The 13825-nt window shown below is 39.1% G+C and overlaps 2 protein-coding genes across 6 annotated transcripts in view; one reads left to right on the forward strand and one right to left on the reverse strand.

Annotated features, from left to right (window-relative positions):
- NR3C2 (nuclear receptor subfamily 3 group C member 2) overlaps positions 1-4153 on the forward strand; it is a 214558-nt gene extending 210405 nt beyond the window's left edge. For 3 of the 4 annotated variants that reach the window (XM_076337088.1, XM_076337089.1, XM_076337087.1), the window contains exon 9: positions 478-4153. In XM_076337088.1, the coding sequence (XP_076193203.1) occupies positions 478-633 (156 nt within the window). In that variant the 3' untranslated portion in view covers positions 634-4153. The remainder of the gene's footprint in view (positions 1-477) is intronic. The other variant, XM_076337090.1, reaches the window with a different exon arrangement.
- A 4223-nt stretch (positions 4154-8376) lies between these two features.
- Positions 8377-13825, reverse strand: part of ARHGAP10 (Rho GTPase activating protein 10) — a 153913-nt gene continuing 148464 nt past the window's right edge. For both annotated transcript variants that reach the window (XM_076337093.1, XM_076337092.1), the window contains one exon: positions 8377-9175. In XM_076337093.1, the coding sequence (XP_076193208.1) occupies positions 9087-9175 (89 nt within the window). In that variant the 3' untranslated portion in view covers positions 8377-9086. The remainder of the gene's footprint in view (positions 9176-13825) is intronic.

The raw sequence follows: 13825 nt of genomic DNA on the forward strand, positions 1-13825 counted from the left end.
ATAAAACCTGAAATGCTACAGTGTGACACAGCAGTCATGTTGTTGCGCTAAAAACATCAGCTGCTCTGGCAGTTGTAGGTTGCGGCCCCTGGAGAGTGCACTGACGTTAACGATTTAATGAACATGTATCCAGCTGAAATTTAGAGATACAATAGTTTATGGCTGATCTTTACCCTCTGGGCAGAAGGCTTTATTTTCAGACATTGAGTACATTACTTACATATAGTTTTCATGGTGGCCAGTTGCCTGTTAGTGAAATGAAATGTGCAGTTACACTGAAAAATCAAATCTCTGGTATCTTAGTTTTTCCTAGTTAGCTGATTTTTAACAAGATTTGAGTTCTTTTGTTTGCTTTTTAACCCCTGCAAATGGACTGTAAGATGCCATTTCTTGGTAATAATCCATTATCAATAAGCTGCTGTTTGCATGCAAAATCCTCTGTGTTTTTCCTAAAATGTGTTTCTTTCTGCATTTCAGCTTGTTAGTGACTTATTGGAATTCTGTTTCTACACCTTCCGAGAGTCTCAGGCACTGAAAGTAGAATTTCCAGCCATGCTGGTGGAAATCATCAGTGACCAGCTACCAAAGGTGGAATCTGGGAATGCCAAGCCCCTGTACTTTCACAGGAAGTGATAGAAAATGTCTTAAATGGAAGAACTTTGCCTTAAGTTTCCCTGTGTTATTCCACACCCATGAAGGACCCAAGAAACCATATTTTAAACATGCTATTTACACTTGTTCAGCAGTCTCTGAATAGTCTAAAATCATATGAAGGGTTTGGGGACTGGAAAGCAGTTGACTCGGATTTGGCAAGACCTAGATGTTTGGAAATTACCCCATAATCCTAAAACACTTAGAAAATGTTCCTGTTCCTCTGGATGAAAAGCCATATCTAGTCAGTAACTCTTTGATTTTGATATTTTAACAGATGGAGTTTTAAATATGCCATGTAGTTTCTGGTATTGTTTGCTTGTTTTAAAAGGGTTCAAGAACTAATGAGAACTTTTTAAAGCTTACCCTTGGTTTGCACATAAAACGTAAAGTCAATATGGGGCATTAATATTCTTTTCTTGTAAAAAAAACCAACAAAACCTATATATATATACACACATATATACACACACAAACCCTAACGTGTAAAGTAATAACAGAACATTTGGTGTGGAATACTCTGTTATCCCCACCTGTGGCATTTGTTATCCCATGTTATCCCATCATAGATGATATACACTGTGTTAAGTGTCCATTTACTATTTAATTAAAAAGGATAAGATGTGAAAACAAATGCCCTGGTATCAATTTATAGTATCTATTGTGCTGGCTTTACAAATAATTTTTTGCAGTCTTTTGCTGTACTGTACATTGCTGTATGTATAAATTGTGAAGGACCTGAAATAAGGTGTAAGGAACTTTTGTAAATGAGACAAAAAAAATCTTTAATGGTTAATAGGATGAATGGGAAAGTATTTTTGAAAGAACTCTATTTTGCTGGAGACTATTTAAGTACTATCTTTGTCTAAACAAACAAGGTAATTTTTTTGTAAAGTGAAATGTTCTGCATGCATAATGAACCGTTTACAGTGTATTTAAGAAAGGGAAAGCTGTGCCTTTTTTAGCATCATATCTAATTTGCCATCCTACAGTATCCGTTGTAAATAACCACACTTAACCTTTTCGGTTGTATTTAAGCCTTTCTATTTTCCTCTATATTTTTCTCCCTTTTGTCTCGCTTGCAAGCGTATGTGACTTGAGCACATCTGAGAAATCCCGCTTCATATTTCTGTCAGAAACTACACTATGTTGCGTTTGCCACTTTACGAAGGTTTCATTTAACAAGACAAATTACGGTCTCTCCAAAGCTTTTGCCAGCTTGATGATCTAGTGAGTTCTTCCCCTCTATTCCCCTTCTCTCTCAGGGGAACAGGGGCGAATAAGATGTTGAGTGAGTTTTCTTTTTTTTATTAAGGTTTCCCAGATTGTTTGTTTTTCCTTTGAATACTGGATACATAAAATATCTTAAAAGGTCAGATTATTATTTCAGATGGGGGAGCGCGGTTTCTGATTATGATGACGGGAACATGCAGATCATTACAGTAAGTATATCGAACAGCTTTGTACTGGTGAGAGGGATGGTAAGGTACCGAGAAGGGCAGATTAGCTGAGTAGAATTTTTAGTGATAAACTAAAGCCGTATGTAATTTTGTAAGCATTTTTGTAATAACCTGAATACATCTGAGAAGACAAATGTTCACACTACAAGTTCAACTCAGTTGGTCTGATTTTGTCTCAAAAATGTTTTCTCTAGAATAAGACTGCAAGAAAAAAAATTTTTGAGGTGATTTTCGCTATTTCACAATTTATAAGCAAATACAAAATTTTGGAGTAGAATAGAGGACAGGTGAACTTTTCTGAGGCTCAACTGTTGCTACCATATGCTCATGTTTAAATAGAACAGTTTTTCAGAGTCCTAATCTGTAGTGTTCTTTCTGGGTGCCACTGGTATTTTTGAGCTCTAGTTTGTCCCTTGGCCGGTCAGAATGTAGCATTTCTTTTAAACGGTGGTCGAATTAAGAATTCTACACCCTTTCTGAGTCCAAATTTTGAGGTGCGCTTTGGTGCACTGAAGACAGTCAGTGCTACTTGTCTTTTTAAATGACACCTGCCTTATGCAATGAGTAACCTGTAAAGACTGTATTCAGAGAGGTTTTTTTATATATAAATATATACATACATATATTATTTGCATTTTGGAAGTCTAATTCATAGGCAGATCTTTAAATACTGACCTGCACAGCAATATGAAAGCCAAACTTCCAACGTGAGACACACAGCATGCAGACTGGTTGTTTACAGTAAAGACACAGTCATACATCCATCTTTTCATTTACACTTTTTTTAAGTCTAAAACAGAAAATCTCAAAGCCAGGTTCTGGGTGAATACAGTCTGCAGCAGCTTTTTATATTAACAAAGTTACTGCCTCCTTTTCTGTCTCAGAGTAACTTTGCTTGATTAAAACAGCAAAGCCATATTCTACACTTCACTGTTAAATGCCTGTCCCAGTCCAAATTGTTGTCTGTTTGCTCCTATTTTTGTACCTTATTACTTTTAATCTTGGTTTGGTACAATTCATAATTCACAGAAACTTCATATAATTAAACACACTAAATTAGTTTTAAAAAGCAATTTATATCTTTATGCAAAAACGTCTGTCTGTCTTTGCAAACAACTGTAAGCAGATGATAATAAATCCTTTACTTTAATCACCTGTTGTTTATGAAACCATTCATTGATTATTATTTTTTGCTAGAGATCATTGAAGTACTAGATACAATTGGATATAGATGTTGTAAGAGGCAGTATTCTCTTATCAAGGACACTTAAGCAGAATAGCCATCACTTTTTTAATCTAAACCTGTGTACAGCAAAAAAAAAAAAAAACCACAAACCAACCCTAGTTTTTAGCTACCGGGAAGTTACGTTCTTTTGAATTTGTTTAGAATGAAATAGGCATTTGTCTCCTGCAAAATACAAGACAAACTAAAACACCTTTTAGAAGTGGGCTTCTGTTCATTGAGCTAAATTATTTTGTTGTAAGAAGGAATGGGGATATACAGCAAGAGCATTGTATACACAGTTAAAAAATGTAAAATAGTGTTTAATGTACTGCAGTGGGTATTTCAGGAATACTACACATCGTGCGACTGAACAGTTGCGCAAAATAAAATAGAAAAGACTAAAGTTTGCAATATCAAAATCTTATTAAAAAGATACTTTACAATCAATAATGCAAAAAGCTAATTCACAGGGTGGTGTTTTTCACTGACTTGTTTAAACATTTATGAAATTAAACAATTCTACAGTTAATGCACTTTTAATTGTTTATTAAAGATCTGACTTTTTCTTTTTTTAGAGCAATGTTTTCAGCTGGAGGTCAATGACTTGATAAGATAGACAGCAGTTCTGAGGCCAGGAAGCTCAGAGGAATGTTTAAGAATTCTTGGAGTTTAAATAGATTCCTGGATGAAAATTAAAAGCAGCCAGCAGTATGGTGTAAACAGTAAAATCTATGCATAATGATGCATTTATAATTAGGGGTTTGCTTCTGTATGTTTAAAGCTTTTTAAATAAATAGAAAATATTGTTTGGTCTTTATGTTAATGTCTGCAAGTACCTATTTTTCTTTTTTCTTTTTTTTTTATACAAATTGTACAAATATACATGAATTAAACTGGTTTGATTGCAAGTATTTCTTGCATCTTAATCTCAGATAGGTGCTGGTGCAGCGAGATCCTTAGGGACAAGCTTCTGCTCATCTAGAAACGTTATTCAGTAACTAACGATGTAATATAACATCTTTCTTCATACATCTAGAAATTTGGTTTCATCAAGCCCTATTAATTTGGATGACGCAGCACATACGATGGCTTCAGCCAGAGAGCAGCTACTCACACTGTAGAATAAGGAACGCCCAACCGTGAGGAATTTGGTTCACTTAACCTGGATAACTGCGCTTGCCAAATGACGTGCTGACACTGTTACACGCACAAGCTACATCCCACGCAAAGAAACAAACCCAGCAACCTTCAATAGCCAGACAGGTCTGGCTTCCAGTTTCAGTTAACCTACAGCTGCTGTACCCATTGACCAAAGTTAGAATTTCTCTCATGGAAATAGGGGTTCGCTATTTTATAAACACAAGGTTTCCCCAGTGACTAAATCAAACTGCCTTCTCGGGGTCAGTTTATAATTATAGTAAGAGAGTTAGAAGGGGAAATAAAACTCTCGCTATCCTGGTTTGTTCTGTGCACTACCTATCTCAAAAAATCGCCGCTAAGTTCTGCACGAAGCTAGGTCTGTGCTGTAAGACCACCATTTAATTGCATTTTGGTTTTTTCATGACAAAAATCCTTGCACCTGCCTTCTGTTCGCTGAATTGTCAGAAGGAACGAACAGTAGAGGATCAGCAGTGTTAAGAAAAATTTCCCATATGTTTACAAGCAGATGTATCTGTCTCATGCTGTTCTAGAAATAAGAAAACGCTATCACTACTTAAAAACATAACGGAACTTGTAATCTGACTTCAAGCTGGGACGCTGCTTTCTTTCAGGTATCTACAGAGACTGGGAGTTTGTGATGAGTACAATATTTCTAAGATAGAAAGGAGTGAAAAAATGCCCTTTCATTTCAGACATTTTGCCATGCCGTAAGGTTTTTAAAAGAACGCTTTAATCGTAGATGTCGATAGGATGAAGTTTATTTGGTGCTTACCTGTGGTTACCGCAAGCACAGATGAGGGCACACTGTTGAACTCTAACGTAGAAAACGATGTCCAAGGCACATTCAGCTTAAGAGGTGAAACTCCAGTGAAGGCTTTCAGTTAAACCGTGTTTAGCACTGGTGCATTTACATCCTACGTAAGCCCTCTGTCAGCAACTTTTCTCTTTAAATTGCAAACCAGGTAAGAATTGTGAAATGGATTAAGAGAAAGAGAACAAGGAACAGAGCATTGAGAAAGGCAAGTTTCTCCCCGAGTCTTTTCTGCAATACCATTACAGAGGCTCAGCTAGCAAAAGCTATAAGCAATGTAGCAGGAACACTTACTTTCATTACAGGGCAGATAAATCGGCCAATGAGACTTTTTCTTTCACTCCTGATGAAAGTCTGGGCACCAGAAGGAAACCTGCCATGAAGATCAGCTGGGACAATGATTAACAACATTCAGCAGCCTGAAAACCCCAGGGTTTTTCACCTAGCAGAGTGAAAACACTGCCCGGCCAAGGTGCAGAGCCGCGCGCTGTCCAGTGACTAACGCAGACTGTAAATTCCTACTGATCCCAGCTAGTCAGGAGTCTCAGCTTTTCCATTAATTATTCAGCAAACACATATTCGACCTTAATCCCCAGGCTGAGGGATTCAATCTCTGGCCCCACAGTGATGGCAAGGCAAATGTCATTGTGCAAAAAAAAGCACAAAATGTTTTGTTTTTTCCTAATTTACCCGCTCTAATTTTCAGCCTGTGTCATGCATTCACCACCAGGAGTCTCAGCTTTTGAAAACTGACAAGTACATGCCCCTACGCACATAGCGCACAGCAAAGGAGGGGGAGCCCAGCCTGAGCATTAAGCTGAACCTGTACCCACAGCTGTGACACAAGAGCAGTTCCCCGTGAGGGGACAGAGTCAGGCCAGCCCCATGGAGAACGACCGCTCCTGCTGCCAGGCCAAAAGAGAAGAGCCCTTCGACCGGCTTTCTCCACAACTGATTCCCTGCCCTCCTTCCTGCCTCAAGTTAACAGTACATTACTCTGCTCTTCCCAAATCTACCAAGCCATGGAAAAGACAGACAAGAGGCATGCCCTAAGGCCCAGCTTCAGGAAAGAAAACAATCTCCAGGGATAGGAAAGGGGCCTGACTTTATATGATTTTTAACTTTTGGCATCCTTTAACCTGTACTTCCAAACAGTCAGTACAAGGGCATCATTTACAGTGCTGTTCAGCAGTGAGGATGAAGAATGAGATATGCCATGGCTACCTGGCTGTACAAGTCCGTACTCGGCATCAGTATGACCGAGCTGATGTGGAAACCTGTATGGTGCGTAGCAGTTACCATAACTAAATTCCTAAGAGACAGTGTGGTTAGCCTGAAAGCCAGATCTGATCTGGCTCAGCTCACAGCACTGCCTTTAGACAACGTCTAGGACGCGAGAAAGTGTGGATTAGCATTACCTCTGCTCAGTGTACCGTTTCTCAGTAGCAAAGTTTTCTTCTTGTTTGGGTGCTGCATAGCCCCAGAACTAACAGGAGTCTCAAAACATCTCACCTAAAGGCAAATAGGGTCACAGGACTGGATGGAAGAGACACTAAGTAAGTCTTTTATTCCTCCTCTATATATCTGCCTTTTTAAACCACCTCAGTTAAAAGGAAAAAAAAAAAAAACAAACCAAACCACAGAGCTAGAGCTGAGAAATACATTGAGAATTGTGGAAGACAGCAGCCAGAACAAGATCAAACACGCACTGCACGTTTAAAACAACACCACCACCACAAACAGAAGCAACTTACAAAGCTTGTAAGCTTCAAGTTGTCACAGCTTTGCTATCTGACAAGCCAGCATACCTAGCTGCCACGCCTACTAGGCTAATACCAAAGATTTACATTCTCCCTCTTCTTTCAACATCTTCCACCAACTGGTAGCCATGAAAACTGAGCCTGGCCACACAAACACCATCCTGCCTCCAGAATGACTCTTTAAGGCCACAAATGAGTTGATAAAGCTGTGGGCCCAGGCAACACGATGCTTTGCCACGTGAACACATCTGAACAAGGAAACCTGCAATCTGTTGCTGTATGTACTGGTGCAACTATTTCCTTAATACTGAGTCAAGGAGCAAATTAAAGAACTTGATCTCCTTCACAGAAGTCCAAAAGTCATCTTCAGTGCTTGGGTCACTTAGCCACTATGCCAAGACAAGAACTGCCTAAAAGCTGTATGGCAGAGAGTCACTGCTCAAATACCAGGAGAATACACCAAATGAAACTCCTCCAAGCTATGAGGTTTAGTGCTGGAGAGCTGTACTGACTTGGCCCACCATTGCTCCATCTGGAAATGATTTGTGCATGGTCCAATGGTCTCTGCAGTCTGGGCAAAGGAACAAAATAATGGTATGGAGTTAAATCTTAAGGGGGAAAAAAACCATCCCAACCTTAAGGCAGCATTAACCATTAACTGGTTTACTAATCACATTAGTTAGAAAAACTTGCAAGCTAAGTATATCTGCAGTAAATGACTCAAAATCCACGGAGTCCAATTTAAAAAATAAGTGAGCCTGTATTAGCACGTCATCCCATCACATTTTCCTGCATCCTCTCCACTGCCTCCCAGAGGGTCTTACTTGAAGGAGAGAAAAATACAAAGATAATGATAAACTGCACGTAACTTTTTTTTTTTTTTAATCACAAAGCAGAGATTTATACACCACAAGATTTCTGGAAGCTTTTTCTATGACCACAGATAACTCTCTTACTGCTCAAATAGTTCTACAAATTATGAAGCAGCTACTTGAGGATTCCGATACTACCAAGTATCAAGACCTTACAACTGACAATTACAGGGGAGGAAGAAAGGGAAGCTCAAGGATGAGCTAGACAGACAGACAACAGATAAAATGCAAGATTCCTCCAGGATGCACAAGGTTCATAGCCAGAGATTCTCTTTTCCTTTTGGCTTGAGCTTGCCGAGTTGCCTGTTTTAAGTGAGGAAAGTTCCTCGCTATTTTGGAGCCTGCTTGAGGCCGACTGCATACAGCTGCCAATAGTTGTTTCATGTCGTAACTTACAGAACCAGAGCAAAATATTCTCCAATGTAGGAATGACAGGTCAAATAGCAAATAACATTTTATTTCATTTACAGTGATACTTTTGAGTAGCAAAGGAACCATGACATATAGAAGCCTGTAATAAAAGTTCATGTGTCTTATCTTTATAAAGCAAATGAAATCATACACACAACATAAACGAATGTGTTCTTTGAAGACATTTGAAAAATGTCATGTCTTGATACCTATTATTTTACTTACTGGTGTCTGTTCCGTACTGCCTATTCCACTTTGAAATATAATTTAATTGTCAGCATGATAGTTTTTTTAATCCAACAGTATTTTCCAAACCCAAATAATACTCTGTTAAAAATGCTGGTTATCGATGCACAATCTCCAGGACACTAAGTTTATAAAAATCTTCTCCAGCTGACAGTTGAGTCACAGATCAACCAAATATTTGACTTAAAATGCTAGTTATTTTGCAAACAAACATTCCACTACTGCTCTTTACAATTGAAAAAAGCACCCTATTAAAAAATTAACCTATCCCTCCATCCCCCTTTCTTGTCCCCCCACCCAGTCCAACCCTTAAAGAATCTTTTTTTGTAATTCGTATTTGGCAACACTTAATGTCTTTATACAGATTAGGATCTTCAACCCATAGTCAGGCTCTTCGTTGATTAAAAGCAGTCACAAAAGTAGAGAGAAGTGACTATAACAAAAATCCATGGATACCATGTACACCTTCTTGGCGTTCAATGCACAAAGCTATAAAAACTGAACATAATTTTGGGGAATAAGTCCTCTCTTTCCATTTAGCGTGCCTTCTAGCCATCCTGGTTCTCTGGAAAATTGCACTGCAAAAGAAAAGGAAAAAAATTACTGCATCTTTTTTATGCTTGAATTAGTACTTCTAGCTTTAGCTCCATGACACCAGGCAAAGCATCCATAAAAACATCCAGTCTTCCGCAATGACCAGCTTAAGAATCTGGCTTGGAATGATGAAGAGGATGATTAACTTAACTTAAATACTTGCATAATATAGGTGCTTGACCTATCTTCTGCGAAGTATACTTGTTGAAATAGCTTTTAGGTGCAGGAGACTTCATTAAGGAAACAGTTAATGGAACTTAGGACGGGTTTATAAAATAGAAAATCTAGACGCCTTTGGGGAGAAGTTAGAATTCCTATCAAACAGTGGAAAACAACTTCAGTAGGTGGGGGCAAAGCAAGACCAAAAACCTGTCTTGAGCAGAGGTGATGAATCTGGAAGCTCAGAGCCACAGAAAAATGGCATAGGACCTTACTCTGCATGAAAAGTAAGCATGTAAAGGATTATAGGGGAAATAGAAATAAGCCAGATCTCACTCCAAGTAGCATCTCTTCACAGAGTTGAGCTGCTATTGGAAGAGACCAATGGACAAACTGAATCATTCTTCTGGTTAAATCCTCCCTCTGAAATTTAGATACATAGTGCTATTCACAAAGGAAAAGTTTGAACGACACGCCTTGTTCCTTATTGCCATCCTAAGTGTTTGCCACTGCTGATGCCAAAGTTCACGCAAGAGTATCCGTGAAATCTAAAATAAGAAAAAATTCGGCTCAGATTTTAAATGCCCCACAAGTTATTCTGTGAGCAACAGAACTAATGAAACCTGGCTTCCTATATATATCTTGACCACATTTGACAGGAAGTTAAAAAAGAAGCATAAGCCTCATTTCTTTGGAAAACAGACTAAGAAGTCCTCAAATTCCCCTATCAAATTTCTTATAAGAATATAATACAGGTACCTACTTACCTATGTAACCGTAAAATCCCACACTTTGAGCAACCTACAATATTCTCTACCATATTAATTTATCCTCACAGTGCTTCTGAGACAGACATTATTTAGGGAAGAGATCAGACAAATGCTGAAACATGCTGCCAGCCATGTCAGTGCTTTATTTAAAACACATTAACACATTGGGGAATGTGATATTTGTAGCCTTCTACAAATCAGGGAAATAACAGTTAAGAGAGAGCAGCATGTTAAGTCTCACTTTCAAAAGCATTGTAAGGCTCTAAATTTGAGCACTTACCATACTTTCCCCTAGTTTTTTCCTTATGTCCTATTATTGTCAGACAATGAAGCTAGAAGCTGTGCTCAGAAACCACGGTTTAAACAACAGCTATACCTCCAAGGAATCCAGAAAACAAAACTGCTTTCAAATGATACTGATAGTTTAGATTCAGATCAAAAGTCTGGGCTTATATTTATAATGAATATGTTTGACAGAAAGATTCCAAAGGAAAAAATACATAGAAAATTACCTTTTAGGATCTCTGCACACACAGTAACTTACATTACTATTAGTAATTAGCAGGCCCTCCTCTCCCTTTGTCATTTTTATTCCACAATTACAGAGTACACATGCATTTGAAACTGCATTGCTGACACCACCACAAACCTCCCTCCAGAAGCTCCACCGCAGCGGCTGTAATTCTACCCTTTCCAGCAAATACGCCAGTAGCTCTAGCAGGCAGCCAAACCTCTCCCTGAAGTCTCCCATGCCTACGGAGCACATCTGTATTACAGGAAACAAACTCCTAAAAATGACAGATTAGGAAGAAAAACCAACTAGAAAACCTGGAAGTAGGAAATTTTTACTTGTCCTCTGGAGCTCAACCTCAATTTACATTAGAGACAGGATAGATATTACTGGCATGTGAGTGTCTATAAATCAAAGGCCTGTTCAAAATGAGGGTAGCCCTCATCTGAGGGGATCACACTGAAATTTAAATTTACCTAAAATTTACCCAGGGGAGGAAATGCTCAAACTATGCTGAATCACTTGGCTCAACACAACAACAAATTTCAAAAAAAATATTTTCTAAACAAGTTTGATAACATAATACTGAACTCTGCGCACTGCAGCACATTCAGAGATAATGCACGACGGCCGAGCAATTGGACTTGAGTGACAAATATCATTTTCACCCCAGAAGAGACTAGACATGGATGGTACAAGTGAGGTCTGTGCTTGGGAAATTAAATATCGTACATGTACGTTACACAGCTCAGGGCCTCATTATTTGTCAGCAGAAGTTTCTTGTAGACTCTGTGAAGACTGAAGAAAGAATTAGCACTCCGATTACACCTAAGAACACCATTTCTAGAGATCAGTCTTTTTTTAAAAAATGCACCAAGAAGTAATTTTTAATATTCAGCAGCGGTGGTGACTGTCATGTCAGGCAAGACTTCTGCCTCCATTCAAATCACCTTACGCAAGAAGGGTTAAGATACCCACGTACATCACTGATGACTTCTGTAGGCAAATGATATTAATGGGGAAGCTGTCCAAATGTAAAGCTGCTTTAAGCTCCAATGATCCTGTTTGCTTTGCTAATCCATTTCCAAAGTTTAGTGTACAACAGCATTCATTTAAAATAAGAAACACTTTACCACACAAAAGACATTTCGCTATCATGCACAGCTCTTCTTAAACCCAGGACACGGGCTATTTCTGAAAAAATAGCCTGCTCAAGAGAAGATGTTCCGTAGTGTCCCCTTTCTGTCATTTCTTCTCCGTCAACAACGATTACAGTTCTTAGCACTTTCTCGGGCCCGCCTCATTTAAAAATACCTTGCTGCAGATACCACACATTTGGCCTTAAAATTACAACTCATTATTGGACCAAGCATCCCATAAGACTGTGTCTTATGTTGGCTAGGGACAGGAGGGGAAAATACTTGTACGTAAAAGATACGGAGCAGAGAACTAAAAATTAAGTATTTTCAGCAAGGTTTAACAAGTGTATATCCACAAGACGACCAATCAAAGAACCACCACCAAAAGCCATCACCTCTTAGGACAGTGGAAATAGCCGCAAAGTTGAGAGCCCAGAGTGGGACGGCAGCTTCCTCAGTAGCTGCTGCAAGGCCATTTCAGCAGTCTTCCTCTAGCGGAGGCAAAGTGTAGAGAAGGAGAATGACCATCAGTAACGATGGCAAGCACTACAAACAATCACGCCAACTCAAATGGACAAACAAAGTCAACAGACTTTCAACTTGCAATGAGACCTCTAAGTAAAGGCTTTTCTCATTTCATCTAATCAAGAAACACAATAAGGTAAACTTGGTATTTGCAGTATTTCTTCCTACTTTTCTGTATTCTCCATAGGAAATAGCTTCAATATTGCCAATGTTATGATTATCTAACTGCAAATACACAAAATTTGCTAGCAGCTCTTCCCAGAGACCCAATGCTATAAGCAGACCTTGTTCTGCTTTGGCAGCTCAAAAGTTTCACGTGTCTCAACTACAAATGAGACCAAGACTCATTTCCACAGTTGTACATTGCCTAGGTGCCACTAACTGTGGCAGGACTGAATCAGACACTGATTCACACTGATTTCCACACCTTTGTGGAAACCAGCTGTTTCAGGAGGAAACAGAAACAGGGGAGGCAATCTAACACACATGGTGCCTAGCACAAGAGGGCCTCCCTTTCTGATGGACTAATTTACCAAAGTAACGAGCCCAACGAGCCACATAAATGAGGATTGCATTTTGTGGGCAACAGAAATCTCACTGCTAAAACCACTAGAACACCAGAATAGATTTCCAGAGAACTCAATCACGCTGGGCAATTTTTCACCAAGAAATTAAATTAAAGCAACAAAATGTGCTTGCAAGCCCTCCGTGTTTAGAAATCCCTATGGATTTTTGTAACAATCCCTATGAGTGAAGTTGACCGCAGAAATACACAAACATTCAGCATGCTTAGGGTTAGCATGGAATTCAAAATTTAAAAACTTGCTGTTTCCCTTAAGCATGTTGTGAGAAGCAGAATTATCTTGTGGACAGGACACAGCGCTAGGAGTCAAGGGGTCTTCTTCCTGACTTTGCTAAAGATTTACTGTGTGACCACAAATAAAACAGTCCGCCTATAAGGGGGCTCAGGCTTGTGAACGAAAACAAACACACTGATACACCATGACAAATTAGTGAAGGTAGAATTCAGCTTGCAGACTGAGACTTCCCTATATAGAAGTGTCAAAGCTCCTATTACAGCTGGTAGAGATTTAGTCAATACAATGACTAGAGAGAGCGCCCAAAGAATAATTTGGCTCACTCTAAAAGAGAGGCAAGTGGTTGGTCAGCTGAGTTGCTGCTGAGTTCCCTACGCTATACCTTGGTGACCTGTGTGTAGACACTGAGACTTGGGGTCTTTCTCCTGAGTCGATTCCCATCCCACCTGACAGCTGAACATATCTGACAGTCCTGCACACACACCAACCACAAGCTAAAACGCATCAGTTCAAACATCTTCCATTTTGACATTTCTCTTCCGGAGACCACTGCTTCCACAACACCGTTGGCAGGAGCAAAGTCAGACTGGTTAAGGTCAAACTACCTTCAGTGACTTCTTAAAACTTCTAGCAAAGGCAGTAGGAATTTGGTAGTGCTCATCTGGTACTTTTTCTTGGTGAAGCTATTTAACTTTCCACAGCAGTTTGAGGT

The sequence above is a fragment of the Aptenodytes patagonicus genome, chromosome 4 (assembly GCF_965638725.1).
Source record: "Aptenodytes patagonicus chromosome 4, bAptPat1.pri.cur, whole genome shotgun sequence".
In the NCBI taxonomy this organism is placed as follows: Eukaryota; Metazoa; Chordata; class Aves; order Sphenisciformes; family Spheniscidae; genus Aptenodytes; species Aptenodytes patagonicus.